This window comes from Hemiscyllium ocellatum, chromosome 13, assembly GCF_020745735.1.
Source record: "Hemiscyllium ocellatum isolate sHemOce1 chromosome 13, sHemOce1.pat.X.cur, whole genome shotgun sequence".
Taxonomy (NCBI): Eukaryota; Metazoa; Chordata; class Chondrichthyes; order Orectolobiformes; family Hemiscylliidae; genus Hemiscyllium; species Hemiscyllium ocellatum.
The window spans coordinates 49,543,772-49,569,673 of NC_083413.1; the positions used below are offsets into that span (position 1 = coordinate 49,543,772).

A 25,902-nucleotide genomic window follows, 5' to 3' on the forward strand; every position below is an offset into this window, starting at 1 on the left:
AAGCACCTATCCATGTACCTATACAATTGCCGCTTAAAGGTCACCAATGATTCTGACTCTGTCACTCCCACAGGCAGCGCATTCCATGCCCCCACCACTTTCTGGGTAAAGAACCTACCCTGACAACCTCCCCCTATACTTTCCACACTTCACCTTAAATTTATGTCCCCTTGTAACACTCTGTTGTACCCGGGAAAAAAGTCTCTGACTGTCTACTCTATCTATTCCCCTGATCATCTTATAAACCTCTATCAAGTCACCCCTCATCCTTCGCCGTTCCAATGAGAAAAGGCCTAGCACTCTCAACCTATCCTCGTACACCTATTCTCCATTCCAGGCAACATCCTGGTAAATCTCCTCTGCACCCTCTCCAAAGCTTCCATATCTTTCCTAAAGTGAGGCGACCAGACCTGCACACAGTACTCCAAATGTGGCCTTACCAAGGTCCTGTACAGCTGCAACATCACCTCACGACTCTTGAATTCAATCCCTCTGCTAATGAACGCTAATACACCATAGGCCTTCTTACAAGCTCTATCCATCTGAGTGGCAACTTTCAAAGAGCTATGAACGTAGACCCCAAGATCCCTCTGATCCTCCACCTTACTAAGAACCCTACTGTTAACCCTGTATTCTGCATTCTTATTTATCCTTCCAAAATGGACAACCTCACACTTGACAGGGTTGAACTCCATCTGCCACTCCTCAGCCCAGCTCTGCATCATATCAAAGTCCCTTTGCAGCCATCAACAGCCCTCGTCACTATCCACAACTCCACCAATCTTTGTATCGTCTGCAAAGTTACCGACCCACCCTTCGACTCCCTCTTCCAAGTCATTAATAAAAATTACAAACAGCAGAGGACCCAGAACTGACCCCTGCGGAACTCCACTTATAATTTACATGCTTGGTCACCTCCTCAAAGAATTCAATAAGACTTGTAAGGCAAGACCTACCCCTCACAAATCCGTGCTGGCTGTCCCTAATCAAGCAGTGTCTTTCCAGATACTCATAAATCCTATCCCTCAGTACCCTTTCCATTACTTTGCCTACCACTGAAGTAATACTAACTGGCCTGTAATTCCCTGGGTTATCCCTATTCCCTTTTTTGAATAGGGGCACAAGGTTCGCTACTCTCCAGTCCCCTGGTACCACCCCCAGAAGCTTTACTCCTCTGATGATAACTGATGGAACCACTTGAGATAAAGGGGCACCAGAAGTGAGTTGAGATCCCTTGTCTCCCTTGTTGACCTGCCCTGATACCAATCTGTGTAAGGCTTGGATCTGCAAGGTGACCACTACTCTCTTTCCGGGGAGACAGCCATAAGTTCACAGAGTGCTAGAGTTAGAATGAGTAATGGCCCAGTGCATTTGTTGCAACAAAGCAGGGACGGTGCCAGTTACCCTTCCAGGGTATAAGAAATCATTGATCTTGTTTCTGGCACCATTGGCTGTCGCTTTTGTGGAGGCCAGTGGAACAGAACTGCTGTGATTCTGTGCCTGGGCTAGATGGGCTGATGACTGGCCTCCTGATGCAGTCAGCCATGAAATGGACTGATCTCCTCTCAGTGATCCTATCTAGCATTTTCAGGCCAGTCTCTACAGTACGTGAAACCATTTGGCTTTCTTTGGAGCCCATTGTTCAGGTTAACCACCACAGGGTGAGAGGTAGGTCCTGGCTTGAAGTGTCTGTATTGAGGCTCAGCTGCCCTCTCAATATGTTGCCTGGGTCTTCAAACCCAGAATATCCCACCAGCGGTGAGAATTTCTGACTTAGTTGCCACAGTCCAAAAATGTCCAAGTAGACAAGGTCTTTTCCCGGGGGTGGGGGAGTCCAGAGCTAGAGGGAATAGGTTTAGGTTGAGAAAGTAAAGATATAAAAGGGACCTAAGGGGCAACTTTTTCACACAAAGGGTAGTGCATGTATTGAATGAGCTGCCAGAGGAAGTGGTGGAGGCTAATACAATTACCGCATTTAAAAGGCATCTGGATGGTTTTATGATTAGGAAGGGTTTGGGGGTTGTGGGCCAACTGCTGGCAAATGGGACAAGATTAGGTTAGGTTAGCTGGTTGGCATGGATGAGTTGGATCAAAGGGTCTGTTTCCATGCTGTACATCTCTATGACTCTGTGCCTCCATGTGCAGATTAGGTGAATTGGCCATGCTAAATTGCCCATAGTGTTCAGGGATGTGCAGGCGAGGTGGGTTGGCCTTGGAAAATGCAGAGTTACAAAGATAGAGTGGGGGTGTGGTTCTAGGTGGGATGCATATGTGACATCTACTCCCTATAATAGTTGATGATCTACAATGAGAGCTGAAATGAAAGGATGATTAAAAAACATGTGATATAAATGTTCAGGAAGAGTTTTTCGAAGATTAGGCTCCAAATGGCTGCCAGTAATGACTGACTAATGCGATGTACAGAGATATGGAGACCATTAGTGTCTGAGGCCACAGCCAAAGGCCGCAAGAGTTTGAAGAGGGAGTTTGTACAGTTAACGTTGGCTATGAAGATGGGAAGAAGCATGAGCAAAGAGAAATTTAAAAAGAAACATTACAGTTTAGTAATGTTTTCACTAATAGGTTGTTTTCATAGAATACCTTTTAAAAATATACTGATAAACTGTTAGCTCATTTCACTTACATCGCCTCCAAGTAACATATCATTTGACAATATATTTCTGTCTTTTCTTTCTTTCTAGGAACCTGGGTGACATTTGGAGGTCAGATTTCTGATGAGGTAGGAAGAGTTTTATTCATTTAAGAATGTGACAAAGTGATTTTTGAGGGGAAAATCATATCACATTTGAAACTAACATTTCTGAAAGAATTATAATTTAAGACAGGCTTGTATCTGCTGTGAAATGTGAAATTCCAAGTTACGGTTTCCCCTGGGTTCTGGAAGAGATCTTCCCTTTATCTGTAAATATAGAACAGAGGCAAGAACTTTGAGAGGTGGTATAGAAGCAACTTCTGTAAAGGAGGACCAGGAAATTTAATGGACTGGGAGTTAGAGGCTGAAGGTGAAAATTTTAAGAAAGAATTCCTTAATCATCTGCAGAACTATGTGTTCTCACTAGCCAGAGCTTCTGCAGAAACTAATCAAGGCTTAAGGTAGACAATCCCAGGAACATGTCCATCTCTTCCAGATATCTGGGGAATTAGTGGAACGTAGTTCATGGAGTGAAGGGTAAAGGATTCCTGGTTTCCTTCCCAACCTTTCAGAAATTTTGCAACTTTTCCCACACCAGGTATTTCCAACTTTTATTATTTTTATTATTCAGAAGCATGAGATGGAAAACATATTTAAATGATGTGTTATACTCATATAGATACAAAGTATTTTTATCCCCATTTTCCCCTCCTATCCGTTGGATGCACAGAATTGGGAACTAGTCATTATAGGGTTAATGTATGTAGTCGTATATAGTTTTAGCAAAACATCTTCATTTTTGTACTCTCACTTTATTTATAGAGTCCTTTGGAAACTTAAGCTTCAGTCTGATACATTTCGTGCTTCGGTATGATACATTTTATAATCATACTTCGTCAGGCAATTAAACAAAACTTAATTCATCATACCATGCAGCCAACTCTGCTTCTTTGAACCTGGCCCATGACAATATCTAAACTGCAACATCTCAAAGATATTGGTTTCGTAAACAACAAAAAAGCACTGAGCAATAAATATTTTGAATTTAATCACACTTTCAAATACCTAGCATGGAGCATATAATTGGAGAGCAAAATAATGCAAATGAGGGGAATCTGAAATATAAACAGCAAATGCTGTAAATATTCTGCACATCTGGCAGCATCAGTGGAGAGAGAAAATCAGTCAATATTTCTGGTCCATATCTGCAGTAGTTCTGATGAAAGGTCACTGAAACTGTCTCAGAACATAGAACTGGACAGCACAGTACAGGCCCTTTGGCCCTTGATATTGTGCTGATCTTTTATCCTACTCCAAGATCAAACTAACCTTCATTTTACTATCATCCATGTGCCTATCCAAGAGTTGCTTAAACATCCTTAATGTATCTGACTCTGTTACCACCGCTGGCAGTGCATTTCACGCACCCACCACTCTCTGTGTAAAGAACCGACCTCTGACATCTCCACTAAACCTTTCTCTAATCACCTTAAAATTATGCCCCCATATGATAGCCATTCCCACCCTGGGAAAATGTCTCCGGCTATCCATTCTATCTATGCTTCTCATCACCTTGTACATCCCTATCAAGTATCTCTCATCCTTCTTCGCTCCATTGAGAAAATCCATAGCTCCTTCCTCCTTGCTTTATAAGACATGTCCTCCGGTCCAAGGCAGCATTCTGGTAAATCTCCTCTGCGCCCTCTTAAAGCTTCCACATCCTTTCTATAATGCGGTGACCAGAACTGAATACAATATTCCAAGTGTAGTCTGACCAGGGCTTTATAGAGCTGCAGCATAACCTCATGGCTCTTAAACCCAATGCCCCTGCTAATGAAAGTCAATACACCATATGTTTTCTTAACAACCCTATCAACTTGGGTGGCAACTTTGAGGGGTCTATTGATGTGGACTCCAAGATCTCACTGTTCCTCCACAGTGCCAAGAACTCTGCCTTTAATCCTGTAATCTGCTTTCAAATTTGACCTTCCAAAATGAATCACTTCACACTTTTCCTGATTGAACTCCATCTGCCACTTCGCAGCCTAGCTCTGCATCCTGTCAATGTCCTGTTGCAACCTCCAACAGCCTTCCACAGTATCCACTACTCCACCAACCATCGTGTCATTGTCAAATTTACCCACCATTCCACTTCCTTATCTAAGTCATTTATAAAAATCACAAAGAATAGAGGTCTCAGAACAGATCCCTGCAGAATACCACTAGTCACAGAGCTCCAGGCTGAATACTTTCCTTCTACCATGACCCTCTGTCTTCTATGGGTCAGCCAATTCTGTATTCATACAGCCAAATTTCCCCATATCCTGTACGTCCTTACTTTCCGAATAAGCGGCACGGTGGCACAGTGGTTAGCACTGCTGCCTCACAGCGCCAGGGACCTGGGTTCAATTCCCACCTCAGGCGACTGACTGTGTGGAGTTTGCACGTTCTCCCCGTGTCTGCGTGGGTTTCCTCCGGGGGCTCCGGTTTCCTCCCACAGTCCAAAGATGTGCGGGTCAGGTGAATTGGCCATGCTAAATTGCCCATAGTGTTAGGTAAGGGGTATGGGTGGGTTGGCTTCAGCGGGTCGGTGTGGACTTGTTGGGCTGAAGGGCCTGTTTCCACATTGTAAGTAATCTGATCTAATCTGAAGCCTACCATGGGGAACCTTTTCAAACACCTTGCTAAAATCTATGTACACCACATCCAGTATGCTACATGGTGTTGTGACATCCTCAAAGAATTCAATAAGACTTGTGAGGCATGACCTCATAAAGCCATGCTGACTATCTCTACTTAAACTATACTTTTCTAAGTAAGCATAAATTCTGTGTCTCAGAATCCTCTCCAATAATTTGCCCACCACCAACATAAAACTGACTAATCTGTAATTCCCAGGATTATCCCTATTCTCTTTCTTGAACAAAGGAATAACATGTGCCACCCTCGATGGTACTGCTCCAGTGGACAGTGAGGACACAAAGATCATTGCCAAAGACACAGTAACATCTTCCCTCACTTCCCAGAGTAACCTTGAGTATATCCCGTCTGGCCTAGGGGACTTATCTATCCTCATGTGTTTCAAAATTTCCACCACATCCTCTTCCTTAACATCAACATGTTTGAGCATATCAGCCTGTTTCATGCTGTCCTCACAAACAACAAGGTCCCTCGCATTAGTGAACATTGAAGCAAAGAAGTCATTAAGGACCTCTTCTACCATCTCCTACTCCAGGCACAAGTTTCCTCCACTATCTGTGATTGGTCTACCCCTATTCTGGCCATCCTCTTGTTCCTGACATAACTGTAGAACACTTTAGGGTTTTCCTTAATTCTACCTGTCAAGCCTTTTTCATGCCCCCTTCTGGATCGCGTAAGTCCATTTTTCAGTTCCTTCCTGGCTACCACGTAACCCTCTAGAGTCCTGTCCAATCCTTGCTTCCTCACCTTAAGTAAGCTTCCTTCTTCCACTTGACTAGATGTTCCACATCTCTTGTCATCCCAGGTTCCTTCAGCCTACCATCCCTTCCTTGCCTCAGTGGGACAAGCCTATCCAGACCTGCAGCAAGTGCTCCCTAACCAACTCCACATTTCTGTCGTGCATTTCCCTGAGAATATCTGCTCCTAATTTATGCTCCACAATTCCTGTCGAACAGCTTTATAACTCCCCCTCCCCCAATTAAATATACTTTCCCATACCATCTGCTCCTATCCCTCTCTGTGAGCATTTGCTGAGCATTCCCATTGTTTCAATTAAAGCAAAATAATCCCTTTACCAACCCAACAAACAATCAGACTTTTTTGAGCCTCTTATTCTCCTTTTGCACGATACCCATTTGCATCTGCCTGATTCCTGGTTTGGCACAATTTTTAAAAAATGTTAAGGAAACATAACCAACTTGCTGAGCATAAAGAAAAGTGTCAAAGCAATTTATTGGTAATGTTTAAATAAAATGAGTAATTCATAAAAAATTGTCATTAAAAAGGAACAAGCCAAAATCTGTTTTGGCTTCTTGCTGAAGAAACAGAGGTAGAAGTAAAGACAGACTAGGTCCCACATCCTAGTTACCAGGGAGGGGACTGGGGCCAAGCAAAGGAGTCAGGTTGAATTTGCTTTTGCCCTGGTGGCACACATTCCGAGCTGGCCTCTGCAGTAGGAAGCAAGTTGACTTTCAGCCTGGGTCTTCCTCCTATGCTGGCTAATTTCATGGATAGAGGCAAAGGATGTAGGGAGGGATCCATGACTCTTTCTCTCACATGCTCTCATTGAAGCACTCATCTTTCACACATATGCTCTCAGTCACTCTCATACTCATTTTCTTACTCTCCCTCTCATTAATTTTCTCACTCTCACCTTTGGGAGGGAAAGATTCAGTTTGGGAAGTGGGGTCCAGAAGTTGAGTGGGGACCACTTAATTGTTCGTTAAAAGGGAGATTATGGTGGGAGAAGGAGTCACCATCTAATGGCAAGCATTGAAGGAAGAGCCATATAAAACAGGCCATGTCACTGAGTGCACTCTCTACAGGCAACAGCTGTGGTGCACGGACACTGTCCCATTCCTGTTGCATTCATACCTCTAAAGTACAACCAGACAATGACTGCTCAAGAGACAAAAGCCATTCCCACCAACTCATTTGTTATGGAGCAAGGAGTCATCAGACAGATCATAGAGCCACCATTACCATGCTAGAATAGGGACTGGAATTTTATTAAAAGGCTTGAAAATCAGCCCCACGTTGACTGAGGCAGACAGCAAGATCCTAGGCAGAATGTTGTCAACAATGGCCAGTGTAGAGGCCATCACTGGGATTTTCATCCAGTTCAGGGCTGTGATCCATCCCAATCAAAGAACCAGATCCTTGGCAGCCTCAAGGCATCAGCAATGGAGATTGCCACAAATGAAGCTGCAAGGAGATGAAGAGGATGCTGCCAGGTTGAGGCAACTTGAAGGCAAGGTAAGTATTTTTTAACTGTCAGTGTCAGGTGGGCATGCCTTGGTAACCCTCTCGTAGCCAAGTTGGAGCTGTGATTTGGAGGTGCTGGTATTGGACTGGGTTGTACAAAGTTAAAAACCACACAATGGCAGGTTATAGTCCAACAGATTTATTTGGAAACCATTGCTGGCCAGTGTCCCCCCCCCCCCATGGGCAGTGGAGTGGCACAGTCATAAAGATGAACCGTGGCCTTCGGTAAAATACCTGTGAGATGTAAAGTTAATTTATTAATTAGCTGTCAGCGTCTCAGCAGGCAACCACAAAGCTGACTCCCCCAACTTTGAGTATGTGCCAGGATAGCAAGAAGATGTCACACTCCATTGTCAATATCTTCTGGCATCATTTTTATAAGGCTTCCCGCATCCCCGCACCCCCCCGCCAGCCCCCCATCCCCCATCCCCAACCCTCCCAACTACAACAATGAGACCATGGGTGTCTTTTACCTGCAGATTGAGACTTCAATCTCCAGATGTTGTGTCAAGATTACACCTAGTTTTGTTATCATGGAGTTGGCCATCATTTCAGACTGGGAAGGATGGATCGAGGTCTGCATAGTGCCCAAGCTGAGCCACTTTGGGACTAGATTCCTCCATACTTCCCTACCAAGTCTGTCAATGCACTCACCGTTCCTTCATACATGCTCATTAGCTGTGGATGCATCCAACAAAGTGCTCGTCTTTGGTGGTACTCCTCTGTGACTCCACTCTCTGGTGACTCACAAACTATCCTTACCTCCAGCTTGCTTGTCGCTCACTCATATGCAGTGACTCGTGCCCTGCAAATTGCAACCCTATAATAGTTTTGGAACTTTGTAGAGTGCCACTATTCTGCGAGTTTCAGATTAAATGACACTGCTTCTTCAAGAGATATGTGGTGTCTTTCCTTCTTGACTAGCCAGATGGCATTTCTTCAGTATCTGAAAAGAAAAATTCAAAAGTGAAAGAAGGAATGGTCGAATGAAAAGTAAAGCAAGAGATCCAGGGACCAAAACATCTGCAATTTGGTAGGCATTCCAGAGAGCAGGATTAGAGTGCTTGCTACATTGACAAGTAGTATAGACAATTTTATAAACACTACCTGGTTATTCTCTATGATGTGGGATATCACAAACCCTGTCATTGTCAGTTCCATGATCTGGACCACACTCTCTTTGGTTAGGTTCAGGAAATGAAGGTTTGCCTGCCATCCACTTTTTATCTTGTGATGAAAAGTATAATGTACACTTAGAATTTTAGAACTTGGATTCAATTGTAAAGGAAACATGGATTTTGTTTCCAGTTCTACAAGGGTGACTGTGTCTTACATAGAAATGGTCAGCATGTTATTTGAAATAGTGAACTAAATTCAGTATATTATTTAAATTAAATGACTTGATCAGTTACTTGGGCAGTTAACTGCTGAATGTTTAGAAAGTTGAGTTTATGACCTACAGTGAAACAGATGGCCAGGGCTAGTTCCAGTTTAAGATCAGAAGAAAAGTGCAGGTTTTTTTAAAATTTAAGTCTTACAGATGCTTCTAGGCTGTGTGAGATTAGTTGGGATAAATATCCTGGCTGTGAGAGTTCAAAGGAAACATTGCCAGATCACCAGAGCTGAAAAGAAATCCATGAGGAGCACTGGAAAGAGTTAGTGAGTTAGCCTGTATTTAAATGTATCTGTGTGAGACAGAGAGAATTGAATTTGGTGACTGTGTGGGACATCAAGTAAGGAATGTTAAAATGAAGTTAACTCCTGGAGGTGAGTGTTAGTAAAGTATATTTCTGGGATAAGGGTTGAATCTTCATTTTTTTTCTGCTTTTAAAATAATGTTATTTTGATATGTAGCTTCTTTTTCTTTTACTTAATAAAAGTATGGTCATTTATTATAGTATATTGACAGTCTCCTTCAAACATGCTCAGTAGCTCAATACCATTGTAACTAAATTACAAAAATAAAACTAAAGATCTTTCAAGACAGATGTTCATCTGGGATCTAACTTGTGCAGTTTTGTGATCAACTTGGCATCATAACACTCTGCTGGTGCCTTCGATATCAGCTTGTCATCGATCACTTTTCTAGGTTTTATCAGGACAGTTATCAGGAAGCAATTTAAACATTTAAATAGGCATAAGTACTGCTTTAACCCTGAAATCTCATTTCACAATCAAGGCTTCTATTTCCCATTCTGTTAGCAACACACAGTGGAAGATGAAAAATGAAGACTAATCAGATCATTCATGCTGCAAAGTTCAGCTCTCTTTTATGTTTTATATTTACAGGTGGCTGAGCAGCTAATGACAATTGCCTATGAACATGGAATTAATCTCTTTGATACAGCAGAGGTGTATGCAGCTGGCAAGTAAGTGTTATTCCCTGAGTGCATAATGCTAAAGAAATGCAGCAATTGCCATTAACTAATTGCATCAAACTCTTTCATTTGATGTTTTATAATCAAGCAGATGTTTACAACCTGGGGCAGAACTTCAAAACCTTTCTGACAGCAGAATTGTTTACCTTTTGCATATGTTTCTGGAATTTACATTTTACTTTCAGAAGCTCATTTTCTATAAATGCAGTGTTTTAACATTTTGCACAATCTATGCATAATTATTCAAGAAACATCCATGGCTCATTAAGTCTGAACTGACTGTTTATCCCTCATCTCTCTGTGCATGAAAATGATAGAAAGCAATGATCAAAATATTATCCTATTGATAGGATCTGTGAATGAACCATTAGCTCATGAGAAGTCACAATGGCAGGTGATTAATTCCCTGTTCTCATTGCAAAAATAGTTCAATTTTCAAAATGATTGAGGGCTTTAGTAGGTTCCAACATGATTTACAATGAATCAAACTTTCTCAGTTTCAAGTGATTTCACTGTAACCCAGGGCTGTATTGTTCTCAGATTTCTAATGCCTGCAGACTAATCATCTATTAATCTGGATTGTGTCAGGCATTGGAAAGTGAATTTCATGCTAATAAACTATTAATCTCATGATCTGATTGTCTTGATTAGATGTTAATCTCAAATCGACTTATAAGAATTCAATTCAAATTTTAAATATATTATCTGGTTTTAAGTTGCCCAAGTCTGACCCATTCACTAGTGACAGCAGTAAATCCATGACAGAATTTGGATTAATGGCTCTTGAGTGTTGCTGAACAAAGAGACCTTGGAGTGCAGGTTCATATTTCCTTGAAAGTGGAGTTGCAGGTAGATAGGATAGTGAAGAAGGCGTTTGGTATGCTTTCCTTTATTGGTTAAAATATTGAGTACAGAAGTTGGGAGGTCATGTTGCGACTGTACATTGGTTAGGCCACTGTTGGAATATTGCATGCAATTCTGGTCTCCTTCCTATCGGAAAGATGTTGTGAAACTTGAAAGGGTTCAGAAAAGATTTCAAGGATGTTGCCAGGGTTGGAGGATCTGAGTTACAGGGAGAGGCTGAACAGGCTGGGCTGTTTCCCTGGGGCTGTTTCCCTGGAGCGTCGGAGGCTGAGGGGTGACCTGATAGAGGTTTACAAAATTATGAGAGGCATGGATAGGATAAATAGGCATAGAACCTATTTTGCCTGGGGTCGGGGAGTCCAGAACTAGAGGGCATAGGTTTAGGGTGAGAAGGGAAAGATAAAAAGAGACCTAAGGGACAACTTTTTCACGCAGAGGGTTGTATGTGTCTGGAATGAGCTGCTAAAGGAAGTGGTGGAGGCTGGTACAATTGCAACATTTAAGAGGCATTTGGATGGTCTATGAATAGGAAGGGTTTGGAGGGATATGGGCCGGGTGCTGGCAGGTGGGACTAGATTGGGTTGGGATATTTGTTCGGCAGGGATGGGTTGGACTGAAGGGTCTGTTTCCATGCTGTACATCTCTATGACTCTATGACTAATTGACCTTTTGTTGTTTAACAACCATCCAGGTTGCATCTTAACAGTTGTGGTAAGATAGGAAACCAGGTGTCTTGTAAACTGATAATCAGCACATCAAACCTTGAGGGTGGGGATGATCAGAATTGTTGTGTGTTAAGATTGAGGAGTAATCGTTTGTTATCATGGCCTGACAGCGAGTTGGAAGTTCCTGTGAGCCCAGGAGAAAGAACATTTGCTGAGCTAATTTCAGTGGCCCCTTTATAAAACTGATTGTTATGCCACTTTATATCTGGTGCAATTAGACCAATGTACATGGGGTGTTGTGCTTTTGTGCAAAAAAATACAACAGGGTCCTATTTTTGAAATTAAATTCCAATTTGCGCATTTACAGAGTTTCAGGTTGGAAGCAGACTTGCCATCCACTCATCAATACACATCAGAATTTTATAGGTTGGGCCTTGGACATCATTCAGGCAAGCAAAATATTACCTCAGTTTTTTTAAATAGAGTTTGTTGGCCCGAATAGACAGACAAAAATTTGAAAATCACCTCTTTTGGTTCTCAACTATGAACAACATCCCAAATCGAACAAAATCCAATGAATCTCCTAAATGAGATGACCTGCTCCTAGAATGCTTAATTATCCTGTTCTTGCTGTAAATTTCTATTGATCACTTAGACGTGATTACATATTTAACAGTCTGCCTATTTTGATTGTTAGTGGGTTTATAGAAGGCAATTATACTACTGAGTTAATTTCCACCCACAGTCTGGACTCCTTTAAACCCTGCTCACTATCTTCTTATCACCTGACCGCAAGGTATGTGTCAGGATCAGGTTCCAAGAGCTTTCTGTTATTCAAGAAGGTGGAGGTCAGGGGTAGGGGAAACCAAAGCGTGCCTTTTCAGAGATACTAACCTGGCACAATAGAGGAAATTAGTGCTCTTTTTCGAGGGCTGTCCCTCTACTGTCGAGCATGGCATAAAGGGAATCTTAATAGTTCTGGTGTCTAGGCCTGAGTTAAAATTGCTTGTAAGGCCTGAGAGTGCCATTGGTAGCCAATATACATATTGAACAGTGTGTGTGTGTGTGTGTGTGTGTGTGTGTGTGTGTGTGTGTGTGTGTGTGTGTGTGTGTGTGTGTGTGTGTGTGTGTGTGTATACACATTCCATCTTACAACTTGGCAGAGTCAAGAGTCAAGTTTCCACCTTTTGACATGAGGATACACATCCAACTGAGGCAATTTGTTTGGAGGACATGGGAACCAAATTTTGGCCATTTTCTTTCCACACTTTTAACATAGAACCTAAAATACTATAAACCAATTTGACAGAAGAATAATTGATGAAAAGTTGGTATATTCAATATAATGGAAATGCTGTGATTAAGTCCCTAATCCAACCATGACAGATTGAGAACTTGAATTTTATTTGAAATCTCTTGAAATAAAAAGCTTGTATTAATAATATGCCAGCATGGTAATTTTAAATAGTCATAAAACAAATCCTTTTTTTTAAGAGAAAGAAACCCATTGTCCTTACTTGTGATTCCAGTTCCACAGCAATGTGGTTGACTCTCAAATTGCTTAGCAACAGTCAGTCTATCAAAGTGTTACATAGCATCCTTACCTAATAGCATTGTGGGTGTATCTTCACATTGTTAATGACACTGGTTCAAGAAAAAGGCCTGTCACAGCTTCTCATGACAGCTTCAGATCATTAATAAATGTCAGCTTTGCCTGAAATGCTAATACCCAAGATTTATTTTTTTGAATTTATTTTATTATTGTCCTGTCAAATAGAACTTACTTTAGTGATGGAATATGTTACACTGAAAGTCTGTTTCTAAAAGTGACATTCTTCTTTAAGATTTATGAACAGAAATAATTGGTGTACAAAGGTTAGATTGCGAACCAGTAGTGTTCATTAAAATAAAATCTACCCGTCACTGTGCACTATGCATGAATAACTAGGGAACAGGTTTATTCAATGCTGTACATTCCCCAAAATCTCTATTTAATGTAATCGCCTAGGACCTGACTGAAATATCATGTTTCCATCAAGAATGCTTTTCTCTGAATAGTACTAAACAATAAAAGCACTGTTTCAAAAAATTCCTCTTTAGTTTACTGTTAAAGGACAACTTAAACTATAGCTGTGATCTGCAACTGTCTCAACTGTACCATAACCAGTCAACTAATAAGTTTTGGCTGTGAGATTCATACGTTAGAATCCGTTTCATTGGTGCCATGAGTGTCATTTTGCCTTCATAATAGTATTTGCAGCATCCACACACAATTCTGGTGCTAGCCACACCAGTTGCTATTTTGGTTGGGAAACCAATATGTGCAGGCAGTGTCCAGCAGAACACTGCAGAGTAGGTAGGTCATGATGCCAGGACCATGTACCACTGATTTGATGCCAGCACTCTCATTTAGATGTTCATGCTTCACTTTAAGCTCTCATTATCTCTACAAAAGAATATGCACTCAGCAACAGAAAGGAGGCAGCACTGACCCTATTTCAGATTTGTTGTTATTTCATTTATATTGGCTGTTGCTGTCATTGTAGAAAGATTGGTAGCTTCTAGAGGGGCCATTTTGAGTCAGAGTATTTAGAAAGCAGTTCTCCCACCCAAGCAGTGTGTTACAAGTCTCTATTTTACAAAGGGTGGCCTCAACAGAATTTCACATCTGCTGTAGACATAAAGCAAGATGAGGATAGCATTACCAATGGCCATGAAAGGGAATTGGGCCAATGAATCTTTGTACATCTGAATCTTTCTGGGATAGAACAAATGATTCCCACAATACCTTCCATTTTACTGTTGCATTAAGGAGGTTACTGAAGCTTTGTATTCCAAGAGTTCAATAAAATTCATTCTCTCTTGCCAGAAAGAAACAAATTCAATTAGTATCCAACTTCATAAGGAATGCAGGTTTCTTCATTAGGAATGAAGGGTGAGGGCATTCAATACCTATTCATTTCAGGAAGTTGTGCAGTGAATGATTTGAAGGCTTTGTAGTTTATAAATATTCTTGTATGATCAATGGGTGCCTTCGTTGTCACATGTATATAGTTGATGATGTCCTGTGTACATGAAAAGCCAGTCTGAAATGCAGACCCATGCACTGGCCTGATCTATGTGGTGTCCAAATTGGAAAAGATTACATAATTGCTAGCCTTTGCGAATAAAACGTCAGTTGTTTTATACTTTGCAGGGCAGCCGATTACAAAATCTGCATATCTCTACAGCAGAGCCGATGAAAGATCCAGAAGCAAAAATGTTGAGTGTACTAGTGACTTGACAGTGTAACCATCAGGAACACTTAGCAGAGGTCTTTCTCCGGCTGGCTACAAATATCTGCTACCAGTTGTTAGGACATCCTGAGCTTCGTGAGGCATTGCTGTTCCTGCATGTCGAGGAATGATACTGTCTCTTTGCATATCCAGTGAACTGGGTGTGACCTTGTGTGAGTTGCCCCTCCATGCTGCTTCCCTGTTTATGTGGAGCTGCAAGCCAGAAAGCAGCATCAATAGTGTTGTTGGTTGCAACCCCTGCATCTTTTGATGGTTATTCTCTGAATCCTAAAAAGCACAATAGGCACCATGGGCACAATGAGCACCCAATAATGATCTGATGGATTGGAGTTCCAAAATGGCAATCAGATCTTCAGATATCCAATGTGAAAGTGACTCTGTCAAAGCCTATAAAGTAAGCCCTAGTGCAACAACTATGAACAAACCCTTTCTTATAGACCAGCTCTGAATATTCAGGAAATTCCCTGCCATGGTTTTTGCACCTTCAACTACATCGGTTGTTTGCCTTCTTTTCATGAATTCTAAGTTTTAGGGCAAATCCACACGAATATTTAACTAATTAAGTGATAAACATATCCACATTCACAACCTCTCTGTCTGGTGGAAGTTGTGCCCATACAGTCTAAATATTCTATAGTGAAATGTTGAGGTCAGCAAGTTGAAAACAATGTCCTGGTGCGTTTGGATTTTTTTTCCAATTTAATCAGCATCCAAATAATTAGGCAAATCAAAATGCTACGTCCCCACATACCCCAGTCACTCTCACCCCCACACTCCATCAGGCAGAAGATGCAGGAGCTTGAACACATGCAACAGCAGGTTCAGGAACAGTTTCTTCCTGGCCATTAATAGACTGATGAATGTACTCTCTAACTTCAAATAATGCTGATCTTGCTAATGTTGACCTTGCCTTATGCTGTAATGTAACCAGTATGGAGAAAGTGATGATTGTAGATGCTGGAGATCAGAGTCGAGAATGTGGTGCTGGCAAAGCACAGCAGGTCAAGCAACATCCGAGGAGCAGGAGAACCGACGTTTTGGGCATAAGCCTTTCATCAGGAATGAGGCTTGTGGGCCAATGGACTGAGAGATAAATGGGAGGGGGGCTGGGTATGGGAGGAAGGTAGCTGAGGATGCGATAGGTGAATGAAGGTGGGGGAGAAGACGATAGATCCATCCTCCACCTCTTCCACCATCTATAAACAGACCCTGCCACCAGGGACATATTTCCCTCCCCATTCCTATCAGCGTTCCAGAGAGACCATTTCCTCCGTGACTCCCTAGTCAGATCCACACACCTGCCCCACCCACAACCCACTCTCGGCACCTTCCCCTGCCACCACAGGAAGTGTAAAACCTGTGCCATACCTCCTCCCCTCACCTCTGTCCAAGGTCCCAAAGGATCCTTTCACATCTGATAGAAATTTACCTGTACCTCCACCAATGTCATCAACTGTATCTGCTGCGGTGGTATCTGATGTAGTCTCCTTTACATTGGACAGACAAGACGCCAACTTGCAGATCATTTCAGAAGCATCTCTGGGACACCTGCACCAACCAACCCCACCGCCCTGTGGCTGAAAGCTTTAACTCCCCCTCCCACTCCACCAAAGATAGAACATAGAACATAGAACATAGAAAAATACAGCACAGTACAGGCCCTTCGGCCCTCGATGTTGCGCCGATCCAAGCCCACCTAACCTACACTAGCCCACTTTCCTCCATATGCCTATCCAATGCCCGTTTAAATGCCCATAAAGAGGGAGAGTCCACCACTGTTACTGGCAGGGCATTCCATGAAGTCACGACTCGCTGAGTAAAGAATCTACCCCTAACATCAGTCCTATGCCTACCACCCCTTAATTTAATGCTATGCCCCCTCGTAATATCTGACTCCATACGTGGAAAAAGGTTCTCATGGTCAACCCTATCTAAACCCCTAATCATCTTGTACACCTCTATCAAGTTACCCCTAAATCTTCTTTTCTCCAATGAAAACAGCCCCAAGTGCCTCAGCCTTTCCTCATACGATCTTCCTACCATACCAGGCAACATCCTGGTAAACCTCCTCTGCACCCGTTCCAGTGCCTCCACACCCTTCCTATAGTATGGCGACCAAAACTGCACACAATACTCCAGATGCGGCCACACTAGAGTCCTATACAACTGCAACATGACCTCAGGACTCCGGAACTCAATTCCTCTACCAATAAAAGCCAGTACGTCATATGCCTTCTTCACAGCACTATTTACCTGGGTGGCAACTTTCAGAGATTTGTGTACATGGACACCAAGATCCCTCTGCTCATCCACACTACCAAGTATCCAACCATTAGCCCAGTACTCCATCTTCTTGTTACTCTTACCAAAGTGAATCACTTCACACTTAGCGACATTGAACTCCATTTGCCACCTTTCTGCCCAGCTCTGCAGCTTATCTATATCCCGCTGTAACCTGCTACATCCTTCCTCATTGTCAACAACTCCACCGACTTTTGCATCATCCGCAAACTTGCTCACCCAACCTTCTAGCCCCTCCTCCAGGTCATTTATAAAAATGACAAACAGCAATGGTCCCAAAACAGATCCTTGTGGAACACTGCTGGTAACTGCACTCCAAGATGAACCTTTACCATCAACTACTACCCTCTGTCTTCTTCCAGCCAGCCAATTCCTAATCCAAACCTCCAACTCCCCCTCAATGCCATACCTCTGTATTTTTTGCAGTAGCCTACCATGGGGAACCTTACCAAACGCCTTACTAAAACCCATATACACTACATCTACCGCTTTACCCTCGTCCACCTCCTTAGTCACCTTCTCAAAGAATTCAATAAGGTTTGTGAGGCACGACCTGCCTTTCACAAAACCATGCTGACTATCCTTGATCACATTATTCCTATCCAGATGTTCATAAATCCTATCCCTTACGATTCTCTCTAAGACTTTGCCCACAACAGAGGTAAGACTCACTGGCCTATAGTTACTAGGGTTATCTTTACTCCCCTTATTGAACAAGGGAACCATATTTGCTATCCTCCAGTCTTCTGGCACTATTCCGGTAGACAACGAGGATATAAAAATCAAGGCCAATGGCTCTGCAATCTTCTCCCTTGCTTCCCAGAGAATCCTAGGATAAATGCCATCAGGCCCAGGGGACTTATCTACATTTACCCTTTCCAGAATTTTCAACACCTCTTCCCTACATATCTCAAAGCCATCCATTCTAATTAATTGTCACTCAATATTCACATCGGCAACAATGTCCTGATCCTGAGTGAATACTGATGAAAAGTATTCATTTAGCGTCTCCCCAATTTCTTCAGCCTCCAGACGCAACTTCCCACTGCTATCCTTGACGGGACCTATTCCTACCCTAGTCATCCTTTTATTCCTGACATACCTATAGAAAGCCTTTGGGTTTTCCCTAATCCTATCAACCAAGGACCTTTCATGTCCCCTCCTTGCTGCTCTTAGCTCTCTCTTTAGATCCTTCCTGGCTACCTTATAACTCTCAATCACCCCAATTGAACCTTCACACCTCATCTTTACATAGGCCGCCCTCTTCCCTTTAACAAGGGATTCCAATTCCATATTAAACCACGGCTCCCTCACACGTCTCTTTCCTCCCTGCCTGACTGGTACATACTTATCAAGGACACTCAGTAGTTGCTCCTTGAACAAGCTCCACATATCGATTGCACCCTTCCCTTGAAGCCTACTTTTCCAAGCCAAGCATCCTAAGTCATGCCTCATCGCATCATAATTTCCCTGCCCCCAGCTATAACTCTTGCCCTGCAGTGCACACTTATCCCTCTCCATCACTAGATATGCAAGTCCTGGGCCACCTCCATCGCCAAACCCTTAACACCCTGATGCCTTGAGGAAGAATGTCTCATCTTTTGCCTCGGGACCCTCCAACCACATGGGACCAATGTAAATTGCACCAGTTTCCTCAATTCCACCCCCCCGCATTATCGCAGTCCCAACCCTCCAACTCGGCACTGCCCCTTTCCCATCTATCCACCCCACCCTCCTCTCCGACCTATCACCTTCTTGCCCACCTTCATCCACCTATCGCATTCTTAGCTACCTTCTCCCCAACCCCACCCATCACATCCCCTCCCACCCCCCATTTATCTCTCAGTGTCCTGGTCCACAAGCGTCATTCCTGATGAAGGGCCTATGCCTGGAATGTCAATTCGCCTGCTCCTCAGATGCTGCCTGGCCTGCTGTCTCTTTCCAGCACCACACTCTCAATGTAACCCCTATGCCTCTGTTTAAGTTTGTTCACACCCTATGACCTGTACATCCTTGCTTCTTATGATCTGACTTTACTGCTCATAAACAAAGCTTTTCACTGTACTTCGGTATACATGACAATAAATTAATCAATCAAACTTTGCAATACACATGGGTGATGGTATTAACCCAGTTCACCTCACAGGCAGTTAAGTCTTAGGCATCAAGGTCAAGCTTTCTTCACACCAGGTCTAATTATTACATGATTTTACATGAATTGAAACAGACACCTGTTAAATGTAAATGGAATCTTTCTTTAAATATGCAGTTTAGGCTCCAATTAAGTATTTGTGGTCTGTGTGTCATTTTAACCAGTGACCATAACAGAGAAGTGATTGGTTCTTTCACTCCAGTCCAATGGGAAGAATAGTCAGGGTCAGAATATACGATTTTATATTTTAGGACTTTATTTGAGAAGTCACAAATGCTTATTCTGGCCCCATTGGGGGAAGTTAGGCTTTGCCAGTCCCTGAGACTCTATCTACCAAGTTTGTAATAATTTACACTTCGCCTTGGCCTCTGTCAATTTTTAAATTATAGAGCAGAATTGGGAAATACAAACCGCCATACATTTCTGTATAAGCTACTAATGAAAGTTCAAGACCTTTATTTCTCAAAAAGATTTTGTATTATTGCTGAAATGACAATCAGCACATACTGGACAACCCTTTGTACCATTGAGGGCTTTCTGTGGAAAATAAAAATGACATTTGTGCTTTTAATGTTTGTGTTAAATATTTCCTAATGAAGAGTTTAGTCGGTTAAGCGTTTCTCCTGTTGCATTGTACATCAACCAGGTGGTCAAATATAACAAGTCCCATTGGTATCAATTTATATTTTTAATTGGTTTAGCCATGTGTTAGTATAATGATGACTGTTGGAAGATGTAACATTAATTCTGTTTCATTCTATATTGTTTCAGGGCAGAAGTCATACTTGGAAACATCATCAAAAAAAAGGGTTGGAGGTAATACTTTTATTATTTAGTCTGAGAGCAAGACATGGGTTTGTCTTTTTTATTTCCTCCCATTCTATCCATTTGGATCCTTCACACCTACATGTTCCCACTTCTGTGTATTTTCCCTTCCCTGATAGATCACGTGAATGTTGCCAGCAGACAGGACTTGCCTCATCCTGAGCCAAGTCAACTGTAAAACTTCCTTTTTATTACTTTATAAAATATGTATATGTTTAGGTAATTAAGAACACAAATTCAATGTAATGAATTTGTAATTGAATGACAGCTTCAATTTTGTATCAGCAAGTATAGCATCAACAAATTTCACCCTAATTTTCATTCCCAGTTGAGAGTGTAGAAACAGGTCTTATCCCAGCTTTGTAAACCTAATCTGAGAAAAACTGACCTGAGATGTTGGATTTTCACTCCAGTCTGGTAGGATTTCCAGGGATATGAGCTGAGTGACTCCAGAATGAGAGGGGAGGCTATCAGCTGTATACACAGGCAGGGGTCAATGCCTTCCTCTGTGCACTAGCGCTGTGTGAAAGATAAGTGCTGTAAACTCATACACCACTGAAACGGATCGCTCGGTGCAACTGATCCACACTGACCAGGTATCCCAAACTAAACTAGTCCCATTTGCCCCTGTTTGGCCTATATCCCCATAAACCTTTCCTATTCATGTACCTGTCCAAATGTCTTTGAAATGTTATAATTGTACCTGCTTCTACCACTTCCTCTGGCAGCTCATTCCATACATGTACTTCCCATTCGTGAAAAAGTTGCCCTTCAGGCCCCTTATAAATCTTTTCCCTCTCACTTTAAACCAGTGCCATCTAGTTTTGGATTCCTCTAACCCTGGAAAAAGACCTTGGCTATTCACTTTATCTATGCCCCTCAAGATTTTATGAACCTCTGTGAGGTCACCCCTCAGCCTCCGATGCTCTTGGAAAAAAGTCCTAGCCTATCCAGCTTCTCCTTATAATTCAAACTCTCCAGTCCCAGCGACATCCTTGTAACTTTTTCTGCACCCTTTCTAACTTAACATCATCCTTCCCGTAGTAGTGTGACCAGAGTTGCATGCAGTATTCCAAAAGTGGCCTTAACAATGTCTTGTGCAGAACATGATGTCACAACTCTGAAACTCAATGAGTCTAGATTAGAGTGGTGCTGGAAAAGCACAGCAGGTTAGGCAGCATCCGAGGACCAGGAAAATCGACGTTTCAGGCAAAAGCCCTTCATCAGGAATAGAGGCAGGGTGCCTGCAGAGTGGAGAGATAAATGAAAGGGGAGTGGGGGTGGGGAGAAAGTAGCATAGAGTACAATAGGTGAATGGGGGTGGGGATGGAGGTGATAGGTCAGAGAGGAGGGTGGGGGAAGGTAGCAAAGAGTACAGTGGGTGAATGGGGGTGGGGATAAAGGTGATAGGTCAGAGAGGAGGGTGGAGTGGATAGGTGGAAAGGAAGATAGGCAGGTAGGACAGGTCATGAGAGTGATGCTGCGCTGGAAGGTTGGAGCTGGGTGAGGTGGGGGAAGGGGAAATGAGGAAACTGGTGAAATCCACATTGATGCCATGGGGTTGAAGTGTTCCGAGCCAGAAGATGAGGCGTTCTTCCTCCAGGCGTTGGGTGGTGAGGGAGTGGCGGTGGAGGAGGCCCAGGACCTGCATGTCCTCGGCAGCGTGGGAGGGGAAGTTGAAATTTTGGGACACAGGGCGGTAGGATTGATTGGTGCAGGTGTCCCGGAGATGTTCCCTAACGCGCTTTGCTAGGAGGTGTCCAGTCTTCCCAATGTAGAGGAGACTGCATTGGGAGCAACGGATACAATAAATGATATTGGTGGATGTGCAGGTAAAACTTTGATGGATGTGGAAGGCTTCTTCGGGGTCTTGGATGGAGGTGAGGGAGGCGGTGTGGGCACAGGTTTTGAAATTCCTGCAGTGGCAAGGGAGGGTGCCAGGAAGGGAGGGTGGGTTGTTGGGGAGGGGTGGACCTGACCAGGTAGTCATGGAAGGAACGTTCTTTGCGGAAAGCAGAAATGGTTGGGGAGGGAAGTATATCCCTAGTGGTGGAGTCTGTTTGGAGGTGACGGAAATGTCTTCGGATGATGTGGTTTATGCGAAGGTTGGTAGGGTGGAAGGTGAGCACCAAGGGTGTTCTGTCCTTGTTGCGGTTGGAGGGGTGGGGTTTGAGGGCACAGGGGCGGGATGTGGATGAGATACATTGGAGGGCATCTTTAACCTCGTGGGAAGGGAAATTGCGGTCTCTAAAGAAGGAGGCCATCTTATGTGTTCTGTAGTGGAACTGGTCCTCCTGGGAGCAGATATGGCAGAGGTGGAGGAATTGGGATTACGGGATGGCATTTTTGCAGGAGGTAGGGTGGGAAGAGGTGTAATCCAGGTAGCTGTGAGAGTGGTTGGGTTTGTAAAAAATGTCAGTGTCAAGTCGGTCGTCATTAATGGAGATGAAGAGGTCCAGGTAGAGGAGGATGGTGTCACTCAATGGTCTGACAAATAAAGGCTTTAACAAAATTAATTAAATCAAAAACAATGCACCATCTGTATTTCCTCCTTCACACGCACATTCCCCGTATCCAACCAATACTACTCTCTGCCACCTCATAAATCTTTTGTCCCTCTACCTAACGCAATTTCATACCTGCAATGCCACCTCATGCCACCATCCCCATAGGCCCTCAGTCAGCTGAATGTCACTTAATGCCTTGTACTTACCTGCCATGATCCATCATAACCACAATGCAGACCTCTGCTCTGTACTCATCTCTAATGTTCCCCCTAATACCATGTCAGATTTTTGCCATTTTTACAGTGATAAATCTGGGCTTCTTAAGTACAATGGTCACTAAGGACAAACATTTGAGTTTATTTGTACTTAAGTTGGAACAGGTTTTAGAGACCTTGAAATTTGAATTGAAACTTCAAAAATCTCTGAAGCGAAGGAACATAGACAAAAACAATTTTGAGTTTCTGTCTGCGGGTTAAACAATGTGCCAGTTTGATAAATCTGCCAATCTTCAACGTGAGACTAAACTCAGACACATGGATCCACTCTTTCCCCGTGAGCTGGTGGTTGCCAGCAGGTAAAGGCGTTTGCTTTCTTTTTTAAAATTGGCCTTTACTTTGTCCTTCTGCCTTTAACAGCAGACATCAAGCATGTCAGCAACATCTGCTATCATGATCTGAAAAGGATCAACTTGCTTCAGCAATGATCCTCTTGCTTCTGAGGCCAAATATATTTTCAAGGGCCACACAGGTACTTGGCACACAATCTAAGCTGACTTTCTTTCCAGGAGAGATGACGTGATGTGGTGTGACACTTTGAAAGTGATTGAAGATAGCATCAAGGAATACCCATGAACTTGTTTGTGATTCAGTCAGTTGTTCTTTTATTCATTTTCCTTTGCAAACCTGAGCAGTGCATTGAACATTGTTCAACATAAAAGAGGTGCCCTGGGGCATGTAGGAACTACAGTACACCAACATGCTTTCATGCTGCCTGTGCTACCAAATGTAATGGTTTCTTTCCGGATTCTCCCACCATGGGATCTTTCTGTTCTCTAAATTTAAGTGGCAGCACTTGCATGCCAAGATCTGAAAACGTGGAGGGTAGTCTTCTTCCTTCCATTTCATTCCCTCCTCCTTAAACTTCTCACAGCCCTTTTAGTATAGAAGTCATGCCCTTCCTATACCACCATCCTCTATTTTCCAAGGGGCAGCAGGGGTTGAATGTAAAGAAAATAGCATCTCAACCTGATTCACCTCCACTGCATCCACTCTCTGTTTTAACTATGCAGTCAGGATGGGTGATTAATCCATTCTCAGGAGGCAGATCACTCTTTAAACTGGATGTTTGCATCTTCCTTAAAATATTTCCATAGAATTCCAGAACTTTACAGTACAGAAAAGGGGCATTCGACCTAATGAGTCTGTACTGACTTTTAATGTGCATTTGATTATTAACACTTGAGAGTTGTGTTTTGTGGGTCAAGGGAAATGAGACAGTTGTACTGACTTTCTCTAGATCCACCATTCCATGGTCACAACATTTGTTTAAATGTTTCACTGGTTACCAATATGATCAATTACACACTTTTTTTTATCAGCTTCAGAATCTTTAAAAAATCTGGCTACTAAGTTAAATGTTATTTAGATATTAAAAAAAGAAAATTTATTCAACAAAATGTAAATATGAAAATACAAATATTAACTCTTCTAAATAAACACAGGCACACACACATGATCCATAAGGTGCCTTTATAGAACTGCTGATTCTATTCACAAACCAACAAACATGTAAGATGCCCTGTACAATGTGACTGATCTGACTGACATATTACCATTAATCTGACATTGTAGTGAGTTGTTCTTGATGGTATCAGAACACTGTTTACAACCAAAACCTCTAGCCTACTTTCTGACTGCTAGCCTGTCTACTATCTGGCTGGCGGCTCCTGGTAAACAGGATTTCTATTAAAGCGGATCCTGTTGTTAAGTTGGGCAGGATATCTAAGAAATCTCTCTCATTCTATAGCTTTCCTGCCTACTTGTTATTATTAAGGTCATAGTTTGTTTATATCATAGTTTGTTTTCAAGACATGGTGTTCAATAACAATAAAATTACAGGAAGTAGTCCATTACTTTCTTATCAGCCTCTTGCTGCCTCTAGCAGTGGTGCAGAAATTTGGAACATATTGCCCACTGAACCTAAAGTTCTCTCTATTTAAAAAAAAATGCCTTGGAGATGCTACTGAGCTTCCAGGGATTCAGTATGATTATGTGAAATTGGGAAGTAAATTACATTACTTCCATGGCATTGTTACTCTCTTGATTTGCTGAAGGTGAAGATTAGCTCTGGCACTTACCATTTGTTTTTATTGCCAATTGGGTTTATTATGCAGAACTATCAATTATTGCTAGAGGAACATCTAGCATCCACAAACTCTTTACATTTTAGCATTGCTAACTTGATTTAATCATTAATTTACTAAGTACTGATGGAGCAATTTACATCAAGTTGGTAAAATAAGATCTATGCAAATAAAGGAGTGTTGTTCACATGAGCTTGATCAGTTTTTCCTGTCCTTCAAACCCACTGATTATTTTAATGATGATTGATGTTTGTGATGCTCAGATATCAGATGTTCTTATTGTATGTATCAAATGAGCCTGCATATGAAAGGTACTATCATTCCAATGCCATTTTGACCTTTTTTTTCAATTCAAGAAAGGGCCATTACTTTTCGTGTTCACCTTGCTATTTCTATAAGTTTTATTAAAATTTATTGATATTTAAGTTGGAAGTCTTCCTGTAATTCCACTACTCCATGCTCACAACATATATTTAAATATTTTACTAAAATACCAATCTGGCCAGATGGCTTTCAGTCTGGCGTCCTGGTTCACATGGAAAGCTGTCTCTAGACACTTGCAGTTGTCACTGAAATTTTGTCAGAAGCAGTTCATTTAGCAGATGTCATGAAGTTATCTTCTAGATGCTTCTCATAGGAATGGCTGCATCAATCTTTCCAATTCTCACACTGGGCAGCCAAAAAGGGTTTTTTCAAATGGTGAGAAAGATAAGTTCAGTGCCTTCTCTCTTCATAGCAAAGAGTACAATGGGTGAGTGGGGGAGGGGATGAAGGTGATAGGCCAGGGGAGAGGGTGGAGTGGATAGGTGGAAAGGGAGACAGGCAGGTAGGACAAGTCCGGACAAGTCATGGGGACAGTGTTGAGCTGGAAGCTTGGAACTAGGGTGAGGTGGGGGAAGGGGAAATGAGGAAACACCACCCATGCCCTCCATCT

At 42.4% G+C, this 25,902-nt stretch overlaps 1 protein-coding gene across 4 annotated transcripts in view; it reads left to right on the forward strand.

Moving 5' to 3' along the window:
- kcnab1a (potassium voltage-gated channel subfamily A regulatory beta subunit 1a) overlaps window positions 1–25,902 on the forward strand; it is a 311,661-nt gene that overhangs the window by 215,087 nt on the left and 70,672 nt on the right. For all 4 annotated transcript variants that reach the window (XM_060834161.1, XM_060834163.1, XM_060834162.1 and 1 more), the window contains exons 3-5: window positions 2,703–2,740; window positions 9,908–9,987; window positions 20,046–20,090. In XM_060834161.1, coding sequence (XP_060690144.1) covers window positions 2,703–2,740; window positions 9,908–9,987; window positions 20,046–20,090 — 163 coding nt within the window. The remainder of the gene's footprint in view (window positions 1–2,702; window positions 2,741–9,907; window positions 9,988–20,045; window positions 20,091–25,902) is intronic.